Source organism: Ailuropoda melanoleuca, chromosome 4, assembly GCF_002007445.2.
Source record: "Ailuropoda melanoleuca isolate Jingjing chromosome 4, ASM200744v2, whole genome shotgun sequence".
NCBI lineage: Eukaryota > Metazoa > Chordata > Mammalia > Carnivora > Ursidae > Ailuropoda > Ailuropoda melanoleuca.
This window is the reverse complement of record NC_048221.1, coordinates 35487609-35512477: the sequence shown is the minus strand read 5'-3', so window position 1 is coordinate 35512477 and position 24869 is coordinate 35487609. Positions and strand designations below refer to the sequence as shown.

The 24869-nt window shown below is 41.9% G+C and overlaps 1 protein-coding gene across 4 annotated transcripts in view; it reads left to right on the top strand.

The window, feature by feature from the left end:
* FRMD4B (FERM domain containing 4B) overlaps positions 1-24869 on the top strand; it is a 319952-nt gene that overhangs the window by 204503 nt on the left and 90580 nt on the right. For all 4 annotated transcript variants that reach the window (XM_034658635.1, XM_034658633.1, XM_034658632.1 and 1 more), the window contains 4 exons: positions 1597-1662; positions 3621-3715; positions 10372-10464; positions 21987-22071. In XM_034658635.1, the coding sequence (XP_034514526.1) occupies positions 1597-1662; positions 3621-3715; positions 10372-10464; positions 21987-22071 (339 nt within the window). The remainder of the gene's footprint in view (positions 1-1596; positions 1663-3620; positions 3716-10371; positions 10465-21986; positions 22072-24869) is intronic.

Sequence of the window (24869 nt, the reverse complement as noted above, 5' to 3'; positions counted from 1 at the left end):
CCATTTCCCCATCTGTTAAATTGGAGATAGTAACAGCAGTCCCACAGGGTGACTGTGCAGCTCAGAGATGATATCTATAAAACACCTGGAACAATACAGTCTATACCTGGTGCTTCGTAATGGAGTGATTTTCTCTTTAAATTGGGTTTATATGTATCTGAGTTTCCAGGTCTTACAGTTTGGTACAACAGCTGAGGGAGAAAATGCCGCCCATCCTTTTTCAAGGTGACCCAGAAGTTCCTCATCCGTGGGCAGAGTGGGGTATGCACTGTTCACCATGACGTTGCTTAGAATAGCAAAGGACTGGAGGCCGTCTCAGTGTGTCTCAGCAGGAGACTTTCAATTATTACATGTCCACACAATTACTTGTTACTATAGAACATTTAAGAAGAATGCAGTTGGTCTATATGTGTTGACATTGGAAAGATCACCAAGGAATAGCTTAGTTCCATTTGAGTTGAAAAAGAAAAAAAATACATATACACACACACACACACACACAACATGTATGTGTGTTTGTATATACATATAGAATCACGCAGACCCCATACATATGCAGTCACATATAAAATTTCTGATGGTTATATGCACACAAACACTCACACAAATATGAAGAATACTTGCTTCATTTGCAAAACAATATGGTCAATATAATAACATTGAAAAGCAAACCATTTAATATGAAATTTTTGAAAATATGTGCACGTATATATCTGAACATACATGTAAAAACAGTTTGCGCTGATTCTCCTCAAACTGACAGGCAGTGATTTCTGCAGATGAAATTATTTGGAGCATGAGTTAGTTAAGGGAGCTCTTTGTATTCTGTGCATTATTTAAATTTTTTACAGGGGGCTGGGCTGGCTCAGTCAGTAGAGCATGTGACTCTTGATCTTGGGGTCGTGAGTTCAAGCCCCACGTTGGGCATGGAGCCTACTGAAAAAATAAAATGAAATAAAATAAAAAATAAGTAAAGACATATTTTACAAAGAATATTTCCCAGTATTGCAGTTATAAGTGGTAAAAAGTAAATATAATTAGAAATGTATACTGATGTATATTGTTCTTAGCTATGTATCTTAACTGTTGTTACCTACAGTACTGATATACTGTAAAGAGGACAGAAATTTCAAAGAGGGAGACTTTCAATTTTAACTCTAATGTCATAGGTTTTCCTTTATAATTATGCATGTATTATATGTATTAAAATACATCAATGAATACAGGCATTTTCATTTGAAAAATTCAATATAGAGTCAATGAAAAATATAGTAAGTTTTCTCCGGGAAGGAAACCAGCTTTTCATAGTATAATCTTGTATGCATTATTATAGACATAATTTTTTCACCATATTGAGTTGTCTTTGCTTTTCATTCTTTTCGTCTTTGAAATCCAAGAACAAATTAATTCATTGATTGATGAATTCAAGAATTAAAGCCATATAATAAGTCTGTCTAGGATCAAGGCTGTTGAATAACTCAACTGAAGCCATTTTTAGGCTGAGCACATCGCATGTAAACTAAACTATAAATCAAGTTCAGGGGTCTGCTTGTCAGCTCCAGCCCTGATGTCGCTCTTGCTGTCTTGTTCCCACAGATGACAGAAGGCAGGCACTGCCAGGTACACCTCCTGGATGATCGGAGACTGGAGCTGCTGGTCCAGGTAGGTGTCGCCCACGCAGAGACGGCTTGTGCTGGTTCCCTCTGAGCCTCATGGCCTGTGGTCAGGCTGCTCGCTTATCTGTGCCAATGACTCGGGATTGTTTGAGGGGCGAAAGAACAGCTTTTAAGTCAGACAACTCGGTCTACGTGTAAGAGTAGTTATAATCTGGGGACATGAATTTGAGGCCCTTGGGTTCCAGTCTCAGCTCTGACACTCAGTGGCTTTGTGACCCCCAGGAAGTGACTTTACTTCTCTGAACCTCTTGTTGGTAAACTGGGCGCCATAATGTTTCCCTGAAAGGGGGATTGTGAGCTGCAAATCCGCATCCTGCCGCTTTCTTGCTACATGACATTGTCCAAGTTAAATACCCGGCATCATCAGCTGTGAACTGGGATGGAGAAGGCTTAGTTTTCCTCACAGAATTATGGCTAAAATCAAGCTAGATTATATATGTGAATGAAATCTTTTTGTAAAATATATGGCGTATATGAGTGGTGGTATTTTCATTGTTGATCCTTCTGTCTTTATTTGCCCCACACTGTGGACCAAGGACCTTAGAAGCTGTAGAAATCTCCTCCAATAGCCACAACTGTAGCTACAGCTAGAACTCTCTCCTTTGGCCAAACCTAAATTCTTCTGAGGCTCCTTTCTCACCCACTATGCACAGGCTTCAGTTAGAAAGAAAATAGTACAGTTGACACTGTTTCACCAGAATAGATCTCTTAGTCTAGATTTCTGCCTGTTTCTTTCNTTTTTTTTTTTTTTTTTTTTTTTTTTTTTTTTTTTTTTTAACCATGACCATTTTTCTTCCCCAACAGCAAACATCCAACTCTCAAAGCACCATAATGAGCCCTAAATTGTTCGGCTCTAAGTTCAAAAAGAACCCAGGCAAATGCCCTCCAGCATATCCCCCTTTCCTTCCCAAGTTCCTGCAAATCAGGTGTCCACTATCACTCTGGATGTCCCCCCCTGATTACAAACCATGCTCCTTGCCACCACGGCCGGTGCTTCTCAAGAGCTCATAGATTAGATCCTTCTTCTAACTAAGTGCTTGGTAAACACTGGTGACAATCATCTATACAATGGGTAAAATCACTCCATATCTAGAGAGAAATGAAAGGCTTAGGCTTGGGAATCAGACAGAACTGGGTTCAATTCCCTGCCCTTACTGACTGGAACATCAAGCCAGGTGTTTAGCTACTCTTGACTTTGGTCCCCAAATCTCTAAAATGGCAATAAGAACTCCTATCATAGGCTCATTATAAGGACAAAATGAGACAATGGATAGGAGTTCAGCACAGTAAATGGTAACCAGGAGTAGAGAAGTAGCTTTATCTGTGACCCCACAGCCTGGGGTCTTCAGCCTCTTCAGCTGGCCCTCACCAAGCAAAGTTATTCCTACAGTCCAAGCGGTGAGGTGTTTGGTATTCTTTGTCTTGGTCACCAGCACCATACTAATGGAAGAGGATTTTTCCAAAGTACCACCGCGTTAGTAAACACACTATGCCCTAGAGGAAAAAGTAAGGTACTGGACTGAATTGCAAAATACATGAAAATGATGATCTCATTGAGGTCCCTAATACAATTTCTTCTCCTTCCCAATCTCTTGGAAAATGTATAGCCGATTATCATAAACAGAAAAAGAGGGGGGCAGATGTATTTAAAAACAAACAAACAGGGTTGCCTGGGTGGCTCAGTCAGTTAAGTGTCTGCCTTTAGCTCGGGTCATGATCTCAGGGTCCTGGGATCAAGTCCTGCATTGGGATCCCTGCTCAGAGGGGAGCCTCTTTCTCCCTTTGCTTGCAGCTCCCCCTGCTTGTTCTCTCTCTCTCTCTCTCTGTCAAATAAATAAATAAAATCTCTTTAAAAATTTAAAAACAAACAAATGAACAAAAGCTGCTCTAAACTGTTTGGGCCAGAGAAGGGTTGTAGCTTCTGATTGCATTTTATTTTAACAGCCCAAACTTTTATCGAGAGAATTGCTCGACCTCGTGGCTTCACATTTCAACCTGAAAGAAAAGGAGTACTTTGGAATAACATTTACAGATGACACGTGAGTATTTTCATCATTTTTATTTGTTTACCTTTCATGTGGACTACCTGCTCACTGTCATTCACAATCAGCAGAAATGGGCAGAAATGCTCCAAGAATTAGAATATGTCTTGCTTGGTTAAAGATTATCTAATACAAGATTTCTCTCCTAGGACTATTGCAAGGGAGAAGAAAAGGAATATTGATCATTTTTAAACATCAAAATATTGTTCTAATGTTTTAGAAATTTGTTATAATGGGGTTGTTATTCTTAAGAGTCTATCTCCACATTTTTGTACTGTAGTTATGTATCGGTGATAGAAATACTCGGTCGTCATTCACTCACATATTGAAACGAGAATTAATGTTTTGAGTGTTGGCAAGACACTTTAAAAGCAAATGTATGGCCCACCTGAAAAATATGTTTATAGTTTTAATACCAAATGAACTTTTCCACTTCCCCCTAGGTCATTTTAGTTACTTCCTTACTGTCTTTTTTTTTTTATCTACTTAAATTTTTTATGCTAACTTGGACACGGTATATATTTATCAATGACTTAAATGCTTTCTGAAATGAAGCATGTGTATAACAATAAAATCATAAGAAGTTAAAACTCCGTGTAAAAAAAATGTGTTTGGTCTCACCAATTCTTTCCTGTGTGCGTGTGTGGGGTGTGTGTGTGTGTGTGTGTGTGTGTGTGTGTGTGTGTTATGATAGTCCCAATTTGCCTACATTATTTGCAACCTGATAGATTATCAGGAATTTTTCCCTTTCATGGAGATAATATCCAAAGAGTTCTTCAAATATTAAAATTCAAGAAAATGCATTCCAGACAACAAAATATATTGGCCAACGATCCAGCATTCTTTCTGTAACTCTCCCAGTGTAAATGTTTTTTCAGTTCTTTAGTTTAACCAGGCAGAAAATAATCTCAAGAAGGGGTTAATTTTTATTTTTCTTTTAACACCTAGATTCTGATTATTTCCAGCCTGAGTGGGCCACAAGCCTAGGACCCGCCCAGGCTCAGGATACAGCTGGGCAAAACCAGGCAACCACTTGTCAGGAGACAGAAAAACCAGAAAACTTTGATCCTAGACCCAGGATGCTTCCTGAATCGGAAGCACACTAGACAAAAGTACCCTAGGCATTGCCCGCCTCGCTCTGATTCACAAGATTATCAGTTCGCCCAACAACTATTGGAGACCCTATATGATCAGTCCTCTGCTGGGTGAAATAGGAAATGCAGACATTCATTGACGGCCTGGTCTTAGCTGGAAACACAAGGCTAGTTCATGTAAATTAGAGACTAAACACACACACACAAACACACACACACAGGCTGCAAGCGAGTGTACATGCAATAATTGCAAACAGCATAAGACATGAAACCTAAAAGACATAATGGCTAAGCTATATTGTTGAACTGTAAGTGCTATAAACACTGTAACTTAGGTCACATAGAATAGAGGCCAAAAGCATGAATATTAATTTATTCATTCAACAAATATTTCTTGAGTGCTCACCAAATGCCAGGCATTGTTCTAGGTCCTAGAGATTTAGCTGTGCGCGACAGAGACGAGGTTCTTGTTTTCACGAAGCTTATATTGCAATGGTATGGTCTAGCAGAACAAGTGAACAAATGAATGAGAAATTACTTGAAATGATAAGTGCTTAGAAGAACATGATCATGGCCATGATGAAGAAAAGTTGGGGCACAGTGTTAGATAGGGTGGACAAGAAAGGCTTCTAGGAGGGACAAGTAATAAAAAGCAAGACCCAGTTCTGCAAAAGGGAGGCATTCCAGACAAAAGCCAGGACGAAAGCCTTGAGGTGAGACGGAGCTTGACTTTGGGGGTTTTTTATTTTGTATTTTTGAGAAAGAAAAAAAAAATCTTGAATGACTGCGATATAGAGAGTAAGAAGGAAAGTGGCGCAAGTTAAGGGTTGAGAGGGAGGCAGGGAGCCGATATTATAGAATAGCTATGGGATTTTAGGCCAGTAACTTAATATCTCCGACACTCCAGTGTTCTCTCAGTACATTGGGCATAATACTTGTACCTATATATAATAAGGACTGCATAAGACACATGTAATAGGGTGCTAGGATTATGTACTGTTAAGTCAGGTAAGGTATGCCCAGCTCATAGCACAGGCACACACTGAAAGGAAGCTATCGTGGCCATTGTTGGTATGGTAGTAAGTTCAGTGTCCAGAAGCAGGCTAAAGGATGACTAGAGTGGAATTCACTCAAGAGAATAACTACAAATGGACAGGGCAGGGCAGGTAGACTTTAGGCAGAGGGGAATGGGAGATGACATTCTAGGGAAGACTCATTTTGTGGCCCAGTGCGTGAGCATGGAAATGAATATGGTGCATTTGCCCAGTGGTGAGGAGCCTGGCCTGATGGTGGGGCAAGAGCTTAGAGGGACAAGATTGTACGTGAGCCCTGTGTGTCATGTAGGTGGGAGAGGCACCCCTAGGCCACGGTAGGATGTTTGCACAGGAATTACATGATTTATGACTGGTATTGCAAGTTCCCCAGGCTACAGGGTTCAGGATGGACTGGAAAGGGGGTCCTGGCCACATGGATGGTTTCTAGGAAAACTCCCAGTTCAGGTGAGCATAACCAAACAGTGCATAAATCAGTCGTTCAGCTGTAAGACCTTCTCTTCAGAAAGAAAAGGAATATTATGAATGACTTTCTTTAATGCCTTGAGCCACCTCCCCCACCTCGTGCTCTGGGATTTCTTTCCAAATCCTCTACTGGGAGAAGAATGTCTCACTCCAGTGTCTCCTCCAGCTATCTCGTTTGGCGACAGTGGTTGATGGTTATAGTCTTTCCAAGAAGCCTGGCTCCAAACTGTCCTCTGTCTACTCCCCTGCAAGTGACAGCAGAGTCTATTTTTGAATTATGACCAGTTTGGAAGGTGTCTTCTGGCTGTAGTTGTGTTTATTTTCAGAAGAGGTAGGAGCTGGGCTTTGGGAGGGGGAGGGAGGATTTGGCCATTTCCACCTTTCTGCGGAACAGGTCTGGAAAATTGCTTCTGTCTAAGGGTGTCTCCTTGGAATGTCTTGGTCACAAGCCTAGCTCTTTTTCTTTGTCTGGTAAATATTTTTGGAAAGTATTTTCTTTCAGCACTCCCTTCCCCCCTCCCCCCATAAAACCACTGAGTCTGACCCCTCCCAGGATGCTGTCTGAATTCAATTTCCAACTTAGATGCCACATTGGCCGTCTGCCTTTGGTGAACTCTCAACAGAGTAAGACAAAGCTGAGGGGGACATTTTGTCAATGAAACTAGCTACTGTGTATGCCCCCACGCCACAAGCCAAGAAGAGAAATGAAAAAAAAAAAAAAAGAATTGTGCCGTTACATAAGAAAAGTAGTGATGGTGCCCAACAAAAATAAATCCATGGTCCTCTTGGAGGGTGGGGTGGAGTTCCTTGCGATGACACTTGGAAGTACCTCCTAGTGATCTGTGTGCAGATGCAGCCTTCCACCTCTAGAGGGCAGTCTCGCCCTCCAGAGGCAGCAGCCCTGCAGTTGACCAAAATGGTTCCCATCCCCTTCAACCCACTTCATTTTTTTTTTAATTCCCTTGTTTCAAAAGGCTTTGCTGAATAAGCTTTGTTTATGAAGAAATAGCAAATAGTTTTCACAACACAGTTGTGATTTTTGATCACCATCCCATTAGATGGGTGTGAGTTGATGGGCTTTTAGGCTGATACAATTCTAGTCCAGAAAAAGCTTGCTTTTGGGTTGACCTGCACAGCTTGATAGAGGTGTGTAGAGTCAACTGTCTTTTTGAGATATTGATTAGATCTAATATATTTGCTGATGGGAAAACTTTAGAAAAGCAGGTTGTCACAATAAGTGCTTTTTGATCTCATTTTAGTCTCAAAAGATTGTAAAACAACACATTAACCTTATTTGTATCTCAGTGATAGAGTTACGGGTAATTTTCAATTTTTTGTTCTTCTAATTTTATCTTGTTGGTGAGATTATGGATGGGGTTTTTTAAGTTTATTATATTATCATTATTATTATTTTAGCAATGTTTATACCCATTGTGGGGCTCAAACTCAACGACCGCAAGATCAAGAGTCACGTGCTCTTTCAACTGAGCCAGCTAGGTGCCCCCGGATGGATTTTTTTTTAAATCTACTTTCTAATTTATCCTTTTTAAAAAATTATTTTTACAGTACATATACATGAATGTCTTTTTATTTTAAAAAAATGACTATCACAATTGAAGCCATTCCGTTTTGATTACCTCCCCACTTCAAATGTTGCAGTTTGCTCTATACCTCTCCAGAACGAAAAGAATTTCATCCACACATAATTGCGTTTTCAGTGTGCTTCTTTGGTTAATATAATTGGTTTATGCTGTGTATGTTATTATACAACTTGTTTTATTCATTCTTGGACATCATTCCATGCAAGTTCATGTAAATATATATTGTGCTCTTGTAGTAATGCCATATCTGTCCTGTATAAAAGCAGGAAGAACAATTCCAAATGAGTCTCGTTTTCCCTAAGAAAACTTTTAAGACCTGATACTATACACTGTTTTATGTACTTAAAGACACGTATTTGAACATGTCTGAAACTGGCGTATGTCTTTCTTTTTCTTTTTTTTTTTAAGATTTTATTTATTTATTTGACAGAAATAGAGACAGCCAGCGAGAGAGGGAACGCAAGCAGGGGGAATGGGAGAGGAAGAAGCAGGCTCCTAGCGGAGGAGCCTGATGTGGGGCTCGATCCCAGAACGCCGGGATCACGCCCTGAGCCAAAGGCAGATGCTTAACCGCTATGCCACCCAGGCGCCCCATGAAACTGGCGTATGTCTTTCAATCAGCAATTGTAAACTGGATGAAATACAGTAGGAGAGTCCCTTACCTTCTAGCCCCCTATCTTTATATATATGTATTTTTTTAAACAAGCAGTATTTCTAAGAACATCCCCTTATATCACTTATATCAGCTTATTTATGTTATAATATTCTTCCTAGGAAAGCTAGGGACCATTATCGGAAGCCTCATCTTATAATTGCAGAAACACTTTTTCCAGTGTTGAGACTAGTAAAGTGACAGAGATCAGCCAAAAGTTATAACACCTGATTCAACTCTCTAGTCTTCTGTATACAAAGTCCTGTATTCCAAGTCCTGGGCTCAAATCTTGGCTTCTGCTACGTTTTCTGCAAGCGTATTGTAAAATATAGCCTTAATACATAAAAACTTCCCGCTCGGTGGGCACAGAGTAGCTGTTATTATTATTATTATGAGTAGCTATTATTATTGATGATTATTATTACTATTACTCTTGTTATTGTTTATGTCTACTTTTCCTATCTACTTATAATGAATACAGCTTAGAGTTTCCTGAGTTTTTTAAATTATTTATTCAAAGACCAAAAAAGGCTGGAAAATATCTTCTGGCCCATTATAGGTTTTATTATAATTCAGCACCCCACCACTCTTTGCATGTTTCTAAGCTTTATAGAAGCAAGCAAAATGGAGTCTATGCCTTCCGGGAATATACAGACTTAAACAGACCAACTGGTTGGACAGCCTTGGAAAAGTCCTGGAAACTATCCCAAGCCACAGTGTCATCTTTTGGATCCCTCAGCGGTCAGAATTTAAGGAGAACTGTTTATGGTCATGAATTTGCTGAGGCTCTTGAGTAAATAAACAAATGCATGCTTAAATATTAGGAAGTCCATAATATATGTACAGAAACAACACTCTGAGCATATGTAACCCTATACTTTTTAGAAAGCTGTACTATTGTTCTTTGTGTCTGTCTGATTTCATGAAACCAGTTTTCCCCTTTTTGACTATCTAAAATATTTCAGATATCATATTTAATAAGAATTTAGGGGCACCTGGGTGGCGCAGTCATTAAGCGTCTGCCTTTGGCTCAGGGCGTGATCCCAGCGTTCTGGAATCGAGCCCCACATCAGGCTCCTCCACTATGAGCCTGCTTCTTCCTCTCCCACTCCCCCTGCTTGTGTTCCCTCTCTCCCTGGCTGTCTCTCTCTGTCAAATAAATAAAATCTTAAAAAAAAAAAAAGAATTTAAAGATTGATATATTAAGTTTCACCTAGTTTTTTACCTCCAAAGCTACCAGGTGGTATCAGTTTCTTGTTTATCCTCTCAGAGATATTTTATGTGTGTGCATGTGCATTTTTAAGTTTTAAAATGGCTATATATGTACTCACCTTATGCACTTTGCTTTTCCATGTAACATCATGTCTTGGTAATTGTTCAAATAAGTTTGTAGAGATACTCTCCATCTTCTGTATGGCTGCCTTGTATGTTACTGCTCAGTTTAAATTAATTTTTTAAGCAACACCTTGCTGGACATCTTTGGGTTTTTTTGAGCCTTTTTTCTGTTACAACCATGCTACAGTAGGGAGCTTCACATATGGGCCATTTTTCACATGTGCAAGTTTACCTTGATAAGTTTTTGGAAATGGACAGTCTGGTTCAGAGGCAGATGCTTTTATAACTTTGATAGTAATTGCTAAATTGGCCTCATTACCAGTTGTAACAGGTTATACGCCTGTCATCCATGTACGACAGTAATTGTTTCCCCATGGCTTTGCCAACACTTGTGTGTTATTGAACCTTCCTCTGACCTTCTGTTTAATCCTTTTTCTTTGCTTCGCCCTCACAGAGGTCAGCAGAACTGGCTACAGTTAGATCACCGAGTTCTTGACCATGATCTGCCCAAGAAGCCAGGTGCCACCACTTTGCATTTTGCTGTGAGGTATGTATCCATAGAAACATCCAGCATTCCCACCTCCCTTTAAAAAAAAAAAAAAAAAAATTCTGGTGATCAGATAGAGAATAAAAAAAGAACAGACCTATCAAAACATTATTATGTGGAAAAGATTCTCCACTGTCTGAGTCTGGAGACAAAGTTGCCATAGATACTGTGTAGAACTATTTTCTTTGAAGATGAAGGAGAGGATCACTGTCCTTTGTTCCTCAAAGTCCTTTGAATCAATTTAAAGCTGGAAAACATAGGTACTTTGTTTTAATACAGAAGCCTGTTTTCAACTCAGCATACTTTAAGGATTTTTATAATTTGAAATATGGCAAACATTTACCGTTACGTGTTGTGTATGAACATTTCCTAGAGACTGTGGCAAGAATTGAATTTTATACAATTTCACGCCTGAGTTTGAATAGAAGATAAAATGCAAACAAATGCTCATGGAAAGAATTATCTTAACAGTGCAGAAATCTGAATTCAGCTCGCAGGCAGAGAGATTGCTGAGAAAGATGTAAGGAGTCCTTGACTTGTTCCCTGGCTCTGCTTGGGCTGGACACTTACCCATTCCTAGGGGCCTCCATACATACTTCCTCCGGAAATGGATGTGTTCAACTCAATCAGTGATTTCTTAAAGCCATGATGGGAATAGTTTTCCACATGAAATATTCACACTCTAAAATAAATAAAAGGTCGGGGTGCCTGGGTGGCGCAGTCCTTAAGCGTCTGCCTTCAGCTCAGGACGTGATCCCGGCGTTCTGGGATCGAGCCCCACATCAGGCTCCTCTGCTGGGAGCCTGCTTCTTCCTCTCCCACTCCCCCTGCTTGTGTTCCCTCTCTCACCGGCTGTCTCTCTCTCTGTCAAATAAATAAATTAAAATCTTAAAAAAATTTTTTTTAATAAATAAAAGGTTATAAAAAGTAACACCTGTTCCTGTACTGAGCTTGAGAAGTAACACATTCCCAGTTTTGCTGAAAGCCCCTTTCTGTGCACTAGCAGCTCTCTCCCCACTACCTGAATTTGATGATAAATTTCATGATAAGTTGTTTTTCTTGTCTGAAGCCAAATATGATAAAATAAGCTAAGGTCATAGATTTTCCAGGAATCCAAATAAGTTTTCATAAAGCAAGATCAACCTAAAGAATGTCTCTGTATTCTGAGCTTGTGTTATTTTGTGGATATTAAAGTAGGCTTTGTTTGAGGCGCCTCGCTGGCTTAGTGGGTAGAGCATGTAACTCTTGATCCCTCGGTTGTGAGTTCAAGACCCATTTGGATAGTTTAGCTTAGAGGCACATGCTTTTATAATATTGATAGCTGACTTAAAAAGAGGAAGGAAAGAAGGAAGGAAGGAAGGAAGGAAGGAAGGAAGGAAGGAAGGAAGGAAGGAAGGAGAGGGAGAGAGAGAGAAAGAAGAAAGAAAGAAAGAAAGAAAGAAAGAAAGAAAGAAAGAAAGAAAGAAAGAAAGAAAAAGAAAAGAACGGGAAAGAAAGAAAGGATGGATGGATGATTTGTTTTATGACATAGTAGTGGAAGCTTCTTATTTTTCTTTTTTGGAATTTTTATACTATGATTACCTGGCAAAATCATGTTGATTTACACAATTTTTTTATTTTTTTTATTTTTATTTTTTTTAAAGATTTTATTTATTTATTTGACAGAGAGAGAGAGACAGCCAGCGAGAGAGGGAACACAAGCAGGGGGAGTGGGAGAGGAAGAAGCAGGCTCATAGCAGAAGAGCCTGATGTGGGGCTCGATCCCAGAATGCTGGGATCACGCCCTGAGCCGAAGGCAGACGCTTAACCGCTGTGCCACCCAGGCGCCCCTACACAATTTTTTTAAACTTCAGTCTGCTCCATGAAACCCAAAAGTATGATAATAAAATTTCCTACCTTTTTTTAAGCATCTTTTTTTTTTTTTATATGACTTGTGATTGCCAACAGTAGCTGCTCCTTATTCAGGAAATAAAGTATTGACAATCCCCAATTTGTTTTTTGCCTTTTACCTTGATATCTGGCTTGGAATTTCTTTCATACCCCCAGACATGTTTTTGAAACCCAGGAAGTAGGTAGCATAATCGGTGATTTGTCCACAAGCATAGCTGGTGTGGAGAAATGTGCGGAAATCCTAAAGAAAAACATAGGAGTTTCCTGGAAAGAGTATGATGTGAGTGCTTGTGTTCTTGGAAATGGGAGAAAAAGGCAAACACAAACTAAGAAGCAGTAGGAAAAAGTGTTTATTAGTCATTAAACAGGGGTCAGAGCATAGAGAAATTTTAATCTTATGTGTGAAAAATGGTTCAACATACGTCAATACATACAAAAATTATATTTTCATTGTAAACATTTCAAATTCTATGAACTTACTCTCGCCCAGCCTTCCCTCCCCCTCCCTCCACCCCTGACACCCTTCCCTTCTCGGAGAAAAATAAGGATGACACGTTGCTTGATGACTGACTTTGTTTTTACCTGGAGATTTCTCCCCTTGTGTCTGTAAAAATCCAATTTGTTTGCACTTTCATAATGTAGGGGTCTGGTCTCCTATGAAGCACTTAGGCTGTTTCCAATTATGTATATTTTAATGCAGGCTGTGGTTAAGATCATTGCATTTGCATCTTTGCACGCACATGTGTTTCTCATGCGGCATAAGCAGTCAGCAAAATCCTCTGTCTTTGGAGAATTTAACAAGTACCATTTATTTAGTCATCCGATTGTGAACTCCTCTGACAGCTGATATCTGGTCTAGTTTTGGTCTCAAAATACCAGGGGAGAAAATTCTGTCTTCCCTTCTATTCAGTCATTCGTAAGGCGGCCCTATCTTCTGGAAGCATGTTCCAGAGATGCCCGAGCAGCCTGCTACTTGTTCCGTGAGTTTCAGCACTTACTTGAGGGTTATCTCAAGTGTCCCATAATCACATCACGTGACTTTCCCTTAACTCCTCCTTGCGTGTTTAAAACCCTTATCGAGTTCTTAATTATTCACTTAATTTTTCCTCCCAACAGTATAGTGAGATCATAATAGTCTTTGTTATTATTCCAATTAAGTACTTGTTTCTCCAACTGAATTAAAGAGATAATAAAGCAAAACCACCAAAGAATGAAGTGAGCTGACGAAGGTCACTCCGCGGAATGTTGTTCTTTGGAGGGCTCACGACGGGGGTTCTAGGCGCCCCCGGTGAAGTCTGGTGCTTTTCAGAGGGCTTCTAGCCTCTTCTTTTGAGAGAACAGAACTGTTGGTGAGCTTACATTCCCTTAGACACCATCACCAACCCTTGAAGCTGCCTGTGTTGGCTACACTTTTAGTCATTGAAGAATAGAACCAAAGAGAGCTTTTGGTTCTGTTTGGACATTGGTCACTACAGGAGCCTCCGGAAATACACCAGACCTCTTTTTTTTTTTTTCCGATTGAAGTATAATTGGCACACAGTGTTACATTAGTTGCAGATGTACAACACAGTGATTTGAGGAGCCCATACATTATCCTGTGCTCAACACAAACGTAGCTGCCGTCTGTCACCATACGACGCTGTTACGATACCATGGGCTGCAGGCCTCTGCTGTGCTTTCCGTCCCTGTGACTTCTTCGTTCTGTAACTGGAAGCCATCACCGGGGTGCAGTCACGAAGCAGTGAATGCACGATGACAAAGGATTCCCCACAGTGGTAGCACATTGCAAGGACGTGCCTCACGGTTATTTTCATGGCCAACAGTTAGAAATATCCAAATGCCGGCAATGAAGTTTAGGTTCAGTAAGTTATGGCATTCTTACAGTGAACAATTGGCCACTTTAATAAAAGAGATTAGTTGCTTTTTTTTTAAGTACGTTGCATGTCAGTGTTTCCCCACAGAGAGAAGGGGTGCGTATCCGAATCATCCTAGGAATTTTTCAAACTAGACAATCATACCCGTCCAACCCCCAAATCCCCCACATTCCTGGCCCAGATTCTGATCCAGTCCACTAGAGATGGTAAATGTGGTCTTGTTCAAGTTAGTTGTGACAAATAAAGAGACATCGGGATAGAAAGTGAGTTTGCAAAATGCTATAAAAATATAAGAAAATATCATTTTTTAAAAATTGTAGTGTTTATGAGAAAGAAAAAACCGTACAGTTTTGCTCTCTCTCTTTTGGTAGGTAGCATTAACCGTGAGGCAGGCACTGGGCTAAATATTTGACGTGATTGTCTCACTGAGTCCTGAGCTAAACACTGGGGTCCTGCAGATCTGGGAGAGGGGGTGACTTTCTCTTGGTTAATTCCCGCAGGGCACAGGGAGCAGCTCAGAAACACAGGCTGCTTCTGCGTGGAAGAAAGAAAACACTGAAGGTGAAGGGCACTTAGCGTTCCCTTTATGAACTTCAGGATTAAGCCTTTGTCTTCTCTTCAATTACACAAGCTCAGGGATAGCGCTAAATACTCATGTGACACCTGGGTGTAGAGACGCCCCATAATTTATCTATGCACCATAATTCATTGAACCAATTATCCATTTCCGTGTGAGTCCACAAACTCCCCCAGGTTGCTGGGGGACTTCTCCATGGTGGGGGGGTGGGGGTTGTTATTTGCTGCTGTAAATTATCTTCTGCAAACGCATGAGCCTCTTTGGTAATGCAGCCCAGATGTGAGCATTGGAAAAGCTTGATAGTGAATGCGCATGCAAGCATTTAAATCAGAGAGCAGGGCCTTGGCCGTGACCTCACTGGAAAAGCTCCCATTCCCTCAGGGAAGGGCAGGCGGGGGTGGTTCAGGCTGGTACCACCCAGCTCCAAGCAGAGCAGCATCTCAGTGTCTTTTACTCCCTTATTCGACTACTTGTTGCTTCCCCCCTCCTCCCCTTCTGCTCTTCCCTCTCCTGCACCTTTTCCTCCTCCTCAAGTCCCCTCTGCTGTGCCCTAGGGCTATAAGGGACCACTCAGAGATACCCCTAAAGCATCATCGGTGACACTCAGGGCTGAGAACTCCCTGCATTACTTGGAGAGTTCTGGCAGAAATGTGGGGGATGGAAGGGAAACTGCTACCTTTCTGCCAAAATTGTTGCAAATGTGGAGCCTTTGAAAAACTTTGAAAGTGCTGTCAGCACCCCGTGGCCTGCTTGTGGAACATTCGGCCTTTAGAAGGAGTTAAACTCAAGGAAGCATCATGGCTCTAACGTGTAGGTCCCCATCACTCCACCTGACTTTTTTTTTTTTTTAAGAAAGCCAAATATATGGAATACAACACAGCAGGTAAAAACAAAGACTCTGGTGAAAAAAGAGATTTAATGTGGAAAGACACCCCCAATATATTCAAGCAGACCACAAAACGTGTGTGACATGATTACACTTAGGGGAAATACGTGAGTAGGAAGGAGTAGGGAAAAAGTTTAAAATGTTACCAGTAGTTGATCTCTGGGTCGAATGATTCTGGGAATGATTTTTCTTTCTTTTTGTTAATCTATATATATTTTCCTACAATGAACACATTACTTAAGCATTTTTTTGGTGCAAACAGCAGTTAGTCTCTGGGTAGAATGATTATGGGAATGATTTTTTTCTTCTTTTTGTTAATCTATATATATTTTTTCCTATGATGAACACATTACTTAAGCATTTTTTTTTAAATGCAAAGAGTAGTTAATCTTTGGGTAGAATGATTATGGGAATGATTTTGTCTTTTTGCTTATCTCTCTGTATTTTTTCCTGCAATGAACACATTACTTAAGCATTTTTTTTTAATGCAAGCATTAGGATTGATAAAAGGAAGAGAAATTAGAATGTTTGTGAGAGGCTGGCCATGAGTTATTTTAAAGCTATCAAAGAGTAGGAAACTTACAATAAGCAAGAGACAGGAAAGTTTATCTCTTCGAGGAGGAATGTGACCAAACGCCCAGAGGAATAACTGGTTCCTCCTACTGTGGGCCCAGCAGAGGCTCTTCGAGGCAGGATGTGAGGTGAGCAGGAGCTCTAGGCCACCCACCACACTCCCATCTGAGTGGGCCATATCCCAGAACCTAGAGAATGTGACTGTTGGTTGCCTTAATATTGACCGTGACCTCCTAAGTGGTATAACCCATTCTTGACCTTCCAGGCACTTGGTTAGAGACCTCCATCTGTGAGGCTCCAACATCCTACTTCATACGAGATCTCCAGAAAGACCCCGAACACTTAAAAACTCGTGCTCGGTCCCGATTCCAGTTTCTTACAGGATTATATATCTCAGTGTGCTTTCTGATCAAATATCAGACATTGTTCGTGGGAATTGGCTTGCTCTCCTCTGTAGTCTGTCCTCAGGGTGGCATCAAAAGGGCAGAAGGAAGGAATGAGTAATGTAGTAAGTGCAAAAAGTTGTAGCGTGCAGAAGTTAAAGCTTGGCCTTCAGCACAGTTTCTTAACAGAGGACCTTTTGACATTTGGGGCAGGTAATTCTTTGTCGTGGGAAGCTATGCGGGGGTGTGGGATGGTCTCAGCCTCCCGGGTATCGGCCTCCCAGATGCCAGTACACCCTCCAAGTCAGGGTGATCTAGAAATGTCTTCCACACTGCCCACTGCGCCCCCACTCCGCCAACGGAGACCCGGTGCTGTAGCATCACTCCTGGGTTCAAATCCCAGCTCTGCCATTTATCCGCTCTGTGGCTTATTTTCTTCACATGGAGAATGGACCTTGTTGTTGGAGGATTAAACCTGTAAAAACATATAATGTAGACCCTCAGAAAATGTTAACGATTTTCATGATATAAATGACAGAGGCTGCCTTCATCACATATGGAACGGGTTAAAAAAAAAAAAAGAATTCCATAATGTGATATACGGTCTGCGAATGTGAAAGGTTTGGGACTGTCTGGCTTAGGTCAGACCCGTTCACATTTGCCCTGGGTGGAAGATCTCATCATTCGTCTTTGTCATTCACAGTGCCTGGCCATTCCCCCCACCACCACCTGCCATCTTCCCTCTCCTGCCTCCCTTCCTGCCTCCTTCTCAAAGCCTGCGTCCCTACTTCAATCGTGGAGGACAGGAGCAGGCTGTTTTGCAATTGGGAAGGGAAGAAGCAACACGTGGATACTTATGGGCTGCCTGGGGCAGAAGACTTCCTTGGAACCCTTTCGGACAGGTCACAGAAAGGCCCTTATCCTCCTGGGCCTCCAGCCCTTCCCCAGGGAACTCAGAAAGAGCCACACTGTGGTAGCGAACAACTGGCAGGTTCTTACAGGCTTATCTGGAGGGCCCTCGCTGGTTCTCCTAGAGAGGCCTGGAAATTCAGAAGTGAAGGAGGGACTTTTGGCAGGGGAGCACATTGTGGAAGCAAACAGTGCTTTCCTTGGGGAATTCTTCCAGGCTGCACCCCTCCCAGAGATGAAAGGAGCAGCTGGGACTCCCATGAGCCCTGCATAATAGCTCAGAGAAAGTACAGTATACTTCAATTACACTGCTGTCTTCAGCATGCATTATAAAGTGAGACGATGAGGTTGCAGGGTCATTACAAGCAATAAGCAGAGATCTCCCTGCTCAGAACGTGGACTGGGATCTGATAGGAATCTCCTTGGGCCCGAGGCTGCGGTGAGTGCCAGAAATTACCTGCAATGACTGACTGAAACCCAGAAGGAGGCCCTCACTGGACGCCAGTCACAAGCTCAACATTATTCAGAATGCAAACTCATTGAGCAATTCTTGCCCGATTCACCGTCTTTGAAGACATCACTGAGACATAAGGAAGGCCCTGGAAAATGAAATATGCTCAGTTGCAGAGAACAAGTCGTAGCTGGTCAGAAGGACTTTTATTTCACAGCATTTTCCTGTTCTGGGGAAAATAGACACTTGGGGGGAGCATTGTGTCCTTGAGAGAAAGCGCTTAGGAAAGACACCTGCTAAAGTTTTAAAAAGCTCCTCAGCATAGCCAATGCCTTTTATTATAGTCCCATCCGTAGAAGAAGAGGAATATCATAATAATATGCCTGCCGCTTATTGGCTGCTGAATGGCATGCCATTCACTATGTTGAACACATTCAAGACATCTCATGGGATGTGGGGCAGGTGAAGCAGGGAGCACTGAGAGGCCGGACAGCCGGCTCCAAGCCCGAGGACCAGGCTCTCTCCCCAACTCCACGGTGTTGACTTTTGGTCACAATAAATAAATGCCCCAAGAAGAAAATATTGGCCACTTACATGTAAGCGACCCACTGAAGAAAGGCCCATTCCAAACAATTCCCGTGTTCTGTGTTTTGACATACCCGTGTTGTCATCGGGCCAACAGGCCCACCTGCTCCCCAGGCCATCTTTGTCACATCCCTGAAGTGTGATGTTCTCTTATCCTTGCTAAATGTTTAGGTGAACAACTGTCCTGTCAGGAAGGGACAAAGATGGCTCCTGGGGGGTGGAGGGAGCACACAACTTAGAGACAAAACCTCTCCAGGCAAATTCTCTTTTCCGAGAAATTGTACTTATTAAGCTGAATGAGGTTTGTCTCTGAAACATATGCGTAGGCAAAAAGCCTGAGCTCATTTCAGGGCTGAAAATTGAACCGTGGGCATTAACTTCACAAAATCTTGGTGAAATCACTCACAGTAAGTGTGCAGAAAGGAAACTGTATCCTTTTGCCAAAAAGGGGCTGAAACAAAAGGTCTTTATTTTATGAGTCTGAGAGAGTTTGTTTTATTTCATTAAGAAGCCCTAGATTCTGTTTTCACTTCATGATACATGTTGATAGGTGGGCCTAGGGAGATATCCTCCCAAAGGACGATACGCATTTTTCATACACTCCATAAATATGAAGTCGTTACAGTGGCCCCCTTGGGGGAGAGATAGGATTCTGGATTGAGAGAGCAGGTAATCAGATGCCAAAGAAGAAAGGTAGAAGGCAGCAGGGCAGGTCGCCAGAAAGTGGTGGGAAACAAGATAGGGACCTGTTTACTGGAACGAAGGTATAGCCAGGGACTTGGGCTTCGGAAACAAGGTGAACCCAGTTTCTGGTACAAAGCTATCTGTTCAGAGTTGGGCCAGCCACAAGCTGATTTGGGGCCGAGCCACCCAGCTCCCTGCATGTGGTTTCTTAAATTCTTGAAGCTTAGCAAGAGGACTGGTCTGGCTAATATGTCCACTCCCTAGAATGGCTTTCCTCCCTTGGCTACCTGGTGAACTCATGCTTTCTTTAAGACTCAGCTCAATTGTCCAAGGGGACATTTCATGTCCTGTGACACTTAGTGCTACGGATTTCAGCTTGGCAGGCTTCTCCCTGTTGATTCATAAGCCGAGTTAATTGCATCCCTCCTTCAGGCCCCATGGCTTTGTGTGCCTGTTACGTTTCATTGTGATTGTTATGGTAGGAAGGCATTATATCACATCTGTTTGGAATGTGAACTTTGAAGTCTGGCAGGCCTCAGTTCGAATCATGGCTCCCCCACTTCCTACCTGTATGGCTTGGGGAAGATGACACGTCCATCTCTCCATTTCCTCACCTGTGAAATAGGTTCATAAATTCGCTACCTGTACCATCTGGTTATACTGAAGATGAAGGGAAATGGTTGTTGAGGCTGAAACGAGACAACGTATGAAAGGCGCTTAGCGCCTGGCTAGCCGTAAGCAGGGGCTCAGGGGATCGTACCTGGCACACTGCTGCTGCCCCTTCAGGAAACCTGCTCCTGTGACCTCAGCTGACAGGGATAAAAGTACCTGTAGAAGCAAAGAGAGCAGGCAACTGCCACCACCACCGCCAGTTGAACCGGAAGTTCCTTCAGGATGCAGCCATTGAGTTAACTGGCCTGGAAAGAAGAGTGCTCAACCCAAGAGAGGCTCCTTATACCGGATAAGAAGTGGACCAACCAAATACATGTGATCCCTCAAAGGGAGTGACAGAAAAACCACGGAGGCAGAGGGAGGCACGAAACAGAAGCCACCAGTAGGAGAAAGAAGGGCAAGTCAGCCGCAGGAGCTGAAGGGCACAAAGCCAGGGGGCCCCTGAGGCCAGCTGCCAAGGCACCCGAAGGCCTGGGATCTTAATTCAAAGCTGGAGTCACTTCCCCTGGAGCCACACAGCATTCCATTCCAGAGAATGGGTTTTTATTAACAATTGTTAATATTTATTGAGTGTTTTCCATATTTCATCTCCTTTAGTCCTTTCAAGACTCCCCCAAACCATGAGATAAGTGCAATCCTGACACCCATTTTAGAAGAGACACAAAGAAGCTGATGACATTGCCCAAGGCCCCCCAAGCCAGGATGGAGGAAGGGAGTCCCTATCTCGATCTGATTCCCAAGCCTGTCCCCCCCCGCCCCCACCCCAAATTCTCCTCCCTGTCTGAGTCCTTCACTTTCCTTTCTCCCAAACTAGCCGTCGTCAGTCTTCATTAACCTCACTTATGAGATAAGTAAGGAAAAATATAAAGGATTTATTCTCTTTCTGCAACTCCCCTTGATGATTCAACATTAGAGGTGGAATTTTTCAAATGATTTTGCCATCTCCGTGATAAAATCATCCGTGGTCCTTTTCAGTTGCATTTATTTATCCAACATTCTGTCCTTGTTGGGAGGAAGGGGGTGAGGAACAGATGCCCAACGCCTGTCATGATGGTGCAGAGCTGAGGTCTGGCTCCCCAAGCCACTTTAGCCCTGGTTGATCTTAACTCTCACCAATCAGAGAGTAAGTTTCTCTTCCAGGAGCTGAGCTGAGAGCTGTCTTGGGGCATTAGGGCCTTCCATGCATTATTCATCAAGCAAGGCTCCGAACTTGAGACAAACTTCGGTGCCTCGTCTGGCCCGCTCACCCACCCAGAGCGGAGCGTTCACAGGCCAGCCTCATCAGTCAGACATTTTGAAAACAGAGTTGTGAAGGACTCCCCTCCCCTCCTTACATGGGGCTGTTGGAGCTCTCCTTAGAGCAGGGGCCAAAGCCCAGGAAAGGGGGTGGGGAGAAGCCTAGAATACTCTGATTTGCATGAAAAAAAGTCCGAGGTTAAGTGCTACTGAGGGCTTAGCTTTCAGCCAAGAGAAAACCCTGGCCTGGAAGGATGACAGGGAACGAGCAGGGTGTGATTGAAATTTGCCTGGTGGATGCAGGCAAGGTGGGCCTGGGGCCGTCACGCCCTCACACCCACCTCAAGTCTGAAAACCAGAGCAGACATCAGCGTTCCGTTCTATAGTTCTTACTCAGTCAACTTCTACTTTCTACTTCTTACTTCTGCCTGGGCTTTGTTTTGAAGCTGTCTGAGGTATGACGAGCTCCCAGAACACTTGTCCAAGAATGATCCACACAGATAAAGCTGGGTTTGCAGTTGGGTACCATTTTGGATTTCTCTTGAATTCACCGTTCAACACACAAGAACTTTCTGTTAAGAGATTTTATCTGCATATATGCCTACATTCATATAAATGTGTGTGTCCATACATGTAGACATGTGTGTGTGTTACAGATTTCTTTTGAAAGGGAAAAAAAAGCACATCTGTTTCCTAGTTCCTCAAAATCCACTCCGCTTTTGGGGAAGCTAAATGAGGACATGACATCATGCTGAGAGAGGGAAAGAAATCTGAAGAAACCAACTTCTGTACTATTTTTCAGGTTTTACATTGAGAGCATATCGTTTTTAAAGGATAAAACCACCGTGGAGCTGTTTTTCCTGAATGCAAAGTCCTGTGTGCACAAGGTAAGATGCCCCCTTTGTTACGTTCAGTGAGTGACTCCAGACGGACTGGAGGAGGGGGGACAAATGGTATTGCCTATATTTTCATGTTCAAACAAAGAAAAATGGCCAAAAATCTTTTCCACTGACATTAAAAAAAATTAGAAAATTTTAAACAAAAGGCAGCTCTTCTCAAATTCAGAGTAAGAAAGACAGCCATCTGCAGGGCACTCACGCTCCAGACAATTACCACTGCCTTAAAGGCAGCTTATACTCCACACAGAATATTCCAGAAAGAAAAGATGGATCAGTCAGATTGTGCTTGAAACCTTAAAAAAGTCATACTGGAAATCTTGTTTCATAGAGTAGGCTCTACATCTCTTATCATTCAAAACCAATCTTTTTTAGGGGGCCTCTGCTCAGAGCCACGTGTTTTAAAGCAGTGTCTCTGTTATCTGTGGTGAGGGACCGGTTTTTCACTTTATTGTCTTATTTGCATCCAATCTTTGGAGGACACATTGCTTTTGTAAAATACAGTGAACATGAATTGCTAGAACAATGACCCCATGCCTGGGTCATTTCAGATTGCTGTAAAGCATTCTCAATTTTGATCTTACCTCCTTGCCGACTATCACTGGGTCCAAGGCCTCTACGCTGGCCTCCTCAAACCACACCCTTGGCCAAGCCAGGGAGTCTGGGAACCTAGATACATTCATCTGGAGCAAACTTCTCCATTCTAGGTTAGAGTCTCAGTGTTCAGGATCTCAGAGCCCATGCCCTCTTTCAGGGCCGGTGGGAGCCCCTTCTGTCCAGATACATCACCCTAAATCTGAGGGGTGCCCAGGATGCCTGGCCTAGAAGGACAAGGGGGGGCAGACTATGTATGGGTTAGGGAACCTACATTGGTACGTTTCCCCTAGGCCCCCAAAATGTTAAGGGTGGTTCGCTGCACACACACACACACACACACACACACACAGCTTTAATTGATTAAAGACTCAGACTGGGCAGTTTTTGTTGGATTTTTTTAAACAGCTGTACTGAGAAATAATTGACTGTACATGTTTAAAGTATACAGTTTTGTAAGTCTTAACATATATAGGAGCCATGAAACGATCACCAAAATCAAGATCGTGAATATACCCAGCAACTGCACTTCTATTTTTTTCTCACAATGGAGCAGTTTACATTTTCTAGAGTTGTATATAGATGGAATCATAGGATGATGTTTTTGTTTTCTTTTTTTAAGATTTTATTTATTTATTAGAGAGAGACAGAATATAGGGGGTGGGGGCAGAGGGAGAGGGAGGAGCAGACTCCCTGCTGAGCAGGGAGCCCAATGCAGGGCTCGATCCCAGGACCCTAGGATCGTGACCTGAGCCAAAGACAGACCCTTAACCCACTAAGCCATACAGGCGCCCCATCTTTTTGTCTTCTTTCCATGAGCATAATTATTTTGGTTCATCTGCGTTGTTGTGTGTATCGGTAGCCCATTCTTTTTTATTGCTAAGTATTCTATTGTATGGATGTACCTTAAATTGTTTTCAATTCCCTGTGAGGGTTTTTTCCACTTTTTTTCCAGCTTTTCTGAGATATAAATGACATATAATACTCTGTAAATTTAAGGAGTACAATAGGGTGATTTGATACACATATGTTGCGAAATGATCCATTCACCTGTTGATGGACATTTGGGTTGTACCAGTTTGGGGACTATTACAAATAAAAATGCAATGAACATCCATGTACAAGTCATTGTATAGACACATGTTTTCCTTTTTCTTGGGTAAATACCTGGGAGAAGAATGGCTAGATCATAAGGTAGGTATGCTTCATTTTTTAAGGTACTGCCAAACTGTGTTCCAAAGTGGTTTTCAAAAATCAGCACTTCATATATGTATGAGTTTAGTTCTGGGCTCTGTATTTTGTTTCATTGATCTATTTGTCAACCTTTTTGCCTGTAACATACTGTTTTGATATCCAAAGCTTTAGAATGTGTCTTGAAATCAGAACAAACTCTAGCATTGTTCTTTTCAACACTGTTTTATTTATTGTTTTTTGCATTTCCGTATGAATTTTAGAATCAACTTGTCAATTTCAAAAAAAGAACAAAAAAAACACAAACAAACAAAAAACACCTGATGAGATTTTCACTAGGATTGCACTGAATCTATACACCAATGTAGAAAGAATTGACAACCTAACAGTATGGAGTCATCAGACCCAGGACGCAGGATATGATCTCCATTTATTTCGATCATCTTTAATTTCTCTCAGCATATTTATAGTTTTCAGCAAACAGGTCTTTTGTCAGATTTATCCCTAAATCTTCCATATTATTTGATACAATTGTGAATGGTGTCTTTGTGAATGATAGCTTTTAATTTCAATTTCTGAGTGTTCATTACTAGCATATAAAAATACAATGATTTTTGTATATTGCTCTTGAATCCTGCAAACTTTCTAAACTCACTTATCACTTTTGGTAGCTTTTTTGTAGATTCCATCGGATTTTCTTTATAGATGTTCATGGCATCTGCTAATAAACAGTTTTACTTCTTTCTTTCTAGTCTGCCTGGTTTTTTTTATTAGTTGTCAAGTCTGTAGACATAGTTGTTCAAAATATTTCCTTATCGCCCTCTTAACATGTGGTCTAGAGTGCTGTTACCTTTCTCGATCCTGATATTAATAATTGGTGCCTTTCTCTTGTTTTCTAATTAGTCTGACTAAAAGTTGATTGCTCTTGAGCTTCTCAAAGAACCAGCTTTTGGTTTCAGTGATTTTCTCTGTTGTTTTTTCTGGTTTCTATTTCATTGGCTTCT